Source organism: Dreissena polymorpha, chromosome 13, assembly GCF_020536995.1.
Source record: "Dreissena polymorpha isolate Duluth1 chromosome 13, UMN_Dpol_1.0, whole genome shotgun sequence".
NCBI lineage: Eukaryota > Metazoa > Mollusca > Bivalvia > Myida > Dreissenidae > Dreissena > Dreissena polymorpha.
This window is the reverse complement of record NC_068367.1, coordinates 47524935-47529988: the sequence shown is the minus strand read 5'-3', so window position 1 is coordinate 47529988 and position 5054 is coordinate 47524935. Positions and strand designations below refer to the sequence as shown.

The following is a 5054-nucleotide window of genomic DNA, read 5'->3' as shown; positions in this document are numbered from 1 at the left end:
TTTAGCCCATATAAACAGTATCTCTAAATTCTTTGCGCGTCTTATAAATAAGACTACTCGCCGATCATTCAGTGTTAGATTTTTGCTCAAGGAATAAGCAGTAAATTTTTTGCATAAAATTGTTTCACATACAAATACAAAATGTTTGCAGTATGCCAAGTTGGATACCTTGCAGTTTTGACGGTCTTCGTTCTTATACAAGATGGTAAGGATTATATTTTTGTTATCAATTGAAAGTTTAACTACGGCTGTTGCTTAGTACTGAAATATAAATGTGCAATTAATGATTTATTTTAAATCGATTAAAATCTTTGCTCACCGGATTTGTTTCATATTAAGCAAATATCGACAAGTAAAACGAACACGTAGATAAAAAAAAATTCCTCTTTATCTACATTTTTAAGTTGGTCTTTTGCAATTTTAGTTTTAAGAAATCTGTGTATGGCGTTAGCATTTTAATAATCATTTTGAATGTTATATGGACATTATGCATGCATTCTGTATTATGAACGTACACTTTGACCAGACTGTACACGTTGAAATACACAGACGTTATTAACGTATTTGAACTTTCCGTTTAGAGGACGTGCGAGTTTTCTCTGAACATTTACCATGAACCCATCAACAATTTTCGAGACAATAGTATTGCACTCACTATCATGTAACCTTGTTCCAAAACGACGTTGGTAATAAATTTCAGCTTCCGTTATAATATTTAAACGATTGCATTGAATGAGAATTATTGTATACACTTTTTAAGATAAATATCTACGCAGGGGTTTGCAATGTGATGAAGTGTAAGCATTTGCAAAAGACATTTTTGCTCATAAAAAATAAGACATTTTTGTTAAATCTTAAAATTGGGCAACATAGTTTTACATTTTTATCTAAAGGTAGGATGTGTTTTATGGAGTTATTCACTTAATTTTGTTTATTGTGCAAACATTACACAGTGCTGAATATTCGATTTATGTCAGAACAGATGTATGCTTAGAAAGTCCCTAAACCTAAACCATAAAGGCATGCCCTTGAGGTGTATGGGTACGAGAACAGCTGAGTTACATTTATAGTTACAATCACTTTTGATTTTTCATGTAGATTTATAATAAATAAATCTAAATAATTAAGAATTTTCATCTACAACAGTGTATTCAATTCATTTCAAACAAAACGTCGCGCACTCGATCAATTCACGATTAAGTAATTAACTAATATTGCACTAAAATACATATATATTGTGGATTGTATTACAGATCCTAAGATATGTACATGGCGATAAGTGGTCTTACTTTTGTACAGCTATTTTCACAAATATGAACATAACATTTTTATATTGATATTTGCGCATAAATGTACATACCGAAGAAAATACGTATATATATTATATATATATATATACGTTTTACGTTAATAAACTATGAGCAATATATCACTGTCAATTCTGACACTAATTTCATGGCATGTCCATTCAAAACTTCAAGTGTGTCTTTGAGTCAGTGCCCTTCAAACGATTAGCGTGTCCATTCAAGATCGGTATATAACATGCGGTCAATCTTTGACCTAAAATTGGTAAATAATAACAAACGTCAGTAAACATCAATTCTATGAACTCGGCGAATTTGTGTACTTGAACTCTAAACGTAAATATGGCGCAGTTTTTTAGTATTTGTACTGCGCATTCTTCCTGTTTTGTTCGTGCTAATATTTTGTACGTCTTTAAATTTCTTGTTTTGGACGAATGTAAATATGGAGATTAGAAATCCCTGCTAACGCACTTTACCATTTTGTCACATAAATTTCATATGCTGTCAATGAAAAGTTGCATGCGATTGTTGGAGTTTTTCATACATTCATATTACACTTTCTATGGGTAAATCTATAGGTTGTTAAATATGCCATGTTTGTGTCTATATTTCCTACTATGAGAAAGAAAAGATGTATTATGCATTTTTGAAAAGCATTTTAAGCTTGCTATGTTTATTTGATCAAATAAATACCCGAAACAATGAGAGAAAAACTCCGCAGTTAACCCCTTTTCGTTCGACACCGACTTTACGATGAAATGTAGTGTTCAAAGTGGACCTCAACTTGAATCTTAACTGGAAGCCCCAGACATGCGACTTACCTGTATTTTCCGATATCGATTTTTTATCCCAAAATCAAAATGTGGGATAATTTGGGACAACTATTCTGGAAATTCTGTGTTTCGAAACATTGAAAACTGATAACACTAAATCGATATAATTCCATCTACTATTTGGCCCGGTCTAAAATTCGATGTCGACCTATATCAAGGAAGTAAAGGGTTAAGCAACAATTAACGGAAATGCATCTGGGTTAAATGACCTTGCGTGTCTATATTTTATGTCCCCCACCACTATATTGGGGGACATATTGTTTTTGGCCTGTCAGTTGGTTTGTGTGTTTGTTTGTTTGTTTGTTTGTTTGCCTGAACTTTAACCTTTTCAATAACTTTTGCGATATTGAAGATAGCAACTTGATATTTGGCATGCATGTATATCTCATGGAGCTGCACATTTTGAATGGTGAAAGGTCAAAGTCATCCTTCAAGGTCAAAGGTCAAATATATAGCTTCAAAGCGGCGCAAAAGGGGACTTAGCGTTTCTGACAAACACATATCTTGTTTAATAATGAACAACTGTGATTGCAGGACTTGCGCTCAAGTGTTACACGTGCAATAATAATAAAAACACCGACTGTGGTCCCACCTTCACCATGACGGGAGCGGCTGAGAAGGCTGCCCTCTTGGAGTGCAAGGGTGCATACGCCGCCTGCCGGAAGTTCGTCATTGACGATACACCCAAACGTAGGTGTGGGTTGGTGCAATGGTAACAATTTATTGCACATCACTCCCGTTTTCCAACTTAAAATCACAAAAACCCTCCACTGTATAGTACTTATCTGCCATGATACACGTGATATTTACTGATCGTTCAATACCTAATGTGTTTTCTCAACCCGCTCGAGGCTCAAAGAGTAAAACGGGATTTTCAATCCTCACGAAATTTGTTGCTCAACCCATTATGCCTAGTGGACTCGCCCATCCTTCTAAATTAGATCAATTTATTTCGAAAATTAGGGATTTCTTTTACATTAATTTCTATAGTTAGAATACTTCTTACAGAAATTCCTTTAAGCAAACAGCACAGACCCTGATGAGACGTTTGCCAAGGCCTTTTTTCTAGACGCTAGGCATAAATGGGTTAAGCAGCATGTTAAACCATGTCAATACAATGTAACGTGAACATGTGAAGTGCGATTAACGCATTGTTTAAAATAATATTCTTGTTGACATATTTGTCACTATGCAAAATATATAGAGGATGTTTGTTGGATTTGGTGGAATATCGATTTTAATTCACGAGCGATAAAAAATATGATATTTGTCAAGAGTGAAAATATATTTTTCTATGATCACGAGTATATATATATAATTAACAAATATAAAGTTAAACAAAGCAACATCTATACATCAGTTTGTTATCTCTGAAAGGTTCATGCGCGAGATCATTTGATTCGATGTTTTCAAAGGCTATTGAAATCCCTGTTAGTATCTTAAGTCTTAGATGTTATACAAAAAGAAAAAATATTCATCTGCCAAATTATTATCCCCCGCCATTGGCGGAGGGATATTGTTTTGGCGTTGTCCGTCCGTCCGGCACTTTTGTGTCCGGAGCCATATTTTTGAAGTGCTTGGGCGGATTTCAATGAAACTTGGTATGAGAATATATATATATGGATAAGAGGATGGTGCACGCCTAATGGCATTGTACACCATCTGTTAATAACAGAGTTATGGCCCCTTTGTATCTTGGAAAAATACTTTTTTTGTGTCCGGAGCCATATCTTGGAAGTGCTTTGGCGGATTTCATTGAAACTTGGTATGAGTATATATATATGGATAAGAGGATGATGCACGCCAAATGGCATTGTACACTATTGGATAAGCGGAGTTATGGCCCTTTGTATCTTGAAAAAATGCTTTTTTGAGTGTCAAATATAACACTTTGTGTCCAGAAGCATATTGGCGGGGGATATCAATTGCACGAATTTGCTTGTCTTATATTCAATTATCGGTATTTCAGGCACTGTTATTGTAACCCGAGATTGCTACACCATGAACGCAAGCGTTACCATGGATATGTTATGCACTGACATCGTGCTGACAGGAAAGTCTTGCTATTGCAACACCGATGGATGTAACAGCCAAACCGCTAACGTCGCGTCATTGGCTATTGTATTCACCTCCCTGATAATGTTTTTCGTTTATGCTCAATTTTATTAATTAACACCCGCCAAAGGCGGAGGATATAGAATTGACGTTGCCCGTCTGTCCGTCAGTCCGTCCTTCCGTCCGTCACAACACTTGTTAGAGCGATATCTCAGAAACTATATAAGATATTAACATGAACCTTTCATCAATCTGTATAGCTATCAATGAGGAGAAGTCCCATGCACACGAACCATAACAATATACTTTCTTTAATAAAAAATATCGGTCTTTGCTTATTGTGTATGTTGTAACTTTTCAGGGCTAAATCTCTGATACCATGCAAAACTTAAACATGCAATTTAATGGGTGTATTGATATAAATGAGGAGCATTGCCATGCTTTAGAACCATCAATAAGGAGCATTGTAATTCATAGAAACAAGCATCCTAAATTTGATTATTGTTATGATTATACCGTAAATTAATGGATGTGCACCCATCCATAAACAAAACTTATTTACCGGGGGATATTAATTTAATGTATTTGCTTGTAATGTGATCAATTTTGTATTACTGTTTTAAACATTTGTTTACTCGTGTTATATTCAGATTATACCATGACCATTTTTTTTAATATGTAGCATATCGTTTACTATGTATTGACTTTTGTCGCTAAAACAATGCACACGCGCATGTTTCTATAGTTATATGATGTTGACTGATGTATATTGTTTGCAGAACGTTTTTTATCACACGAAATACATGTAGCTTTCTTGCATATTTGAATGTTTTATGTTCGAGGATTAAATGTTGTAAATAGA

The 5054-nt window shown here is 34.6% G+C and overlaps 1 protein-coding gene across 3 annotated transcripts; it reads left to right on the top strand.

Annotated features, from left to right (window-relative positions):
- On the top strand, positions 1-5054 carry LOC127856563 (uncharacterized). Of its 3 annotated transcripts, none has more exons than XM_052392859.1 (3): positions 1-205; positions 2672-2831; positions 4107-5054. In XM_052392859.1, exons 1-3 carry the CDS (start codon positions 142-144, stop codon positions 4174-4176), a joined length of 294 nt encoding a protein of 97 aa, XP_052248819.1. In that variant the 5' UTR covers positions 1-141; the 3' UTR covers positions 4177-5054. The 3 variants fall into 3 exon arrangements, with proteins under 3 accessions (XP_052248819.1, XP_052248818.1, XP_052248817.1); XM_052392858.1 differs by having other exon boundaries at positions 2672-2849; XM_052392857.1 differs by having other exon boundaries at positions 14-205; positions 2672-2827.

Bases quoted from the DNA above. Each gene is read 5' to 3' on its own strand.
- LOC127856563 (XM_052392857.1), top strand. From the start codon at position 142: ATGTTTGCAGTATGCCAAGTTGGATACCTTGCAGTTTTGACGGTCTTC. The intron at 206-2,671 runs GTAAGGATTATA...CTGTGATTGCAG, and splicing joins CTTCGTTCTTATACAAGATG to GACTTGCGCTCAAGTGTTAC. The intron at 2,828-4,106 runs GTAGGTGTGGGT...TCGGTATTTCAG, and splicing joins CATTGACGATACACCCAAAC to GCACTGTTATTGTAACCCGA.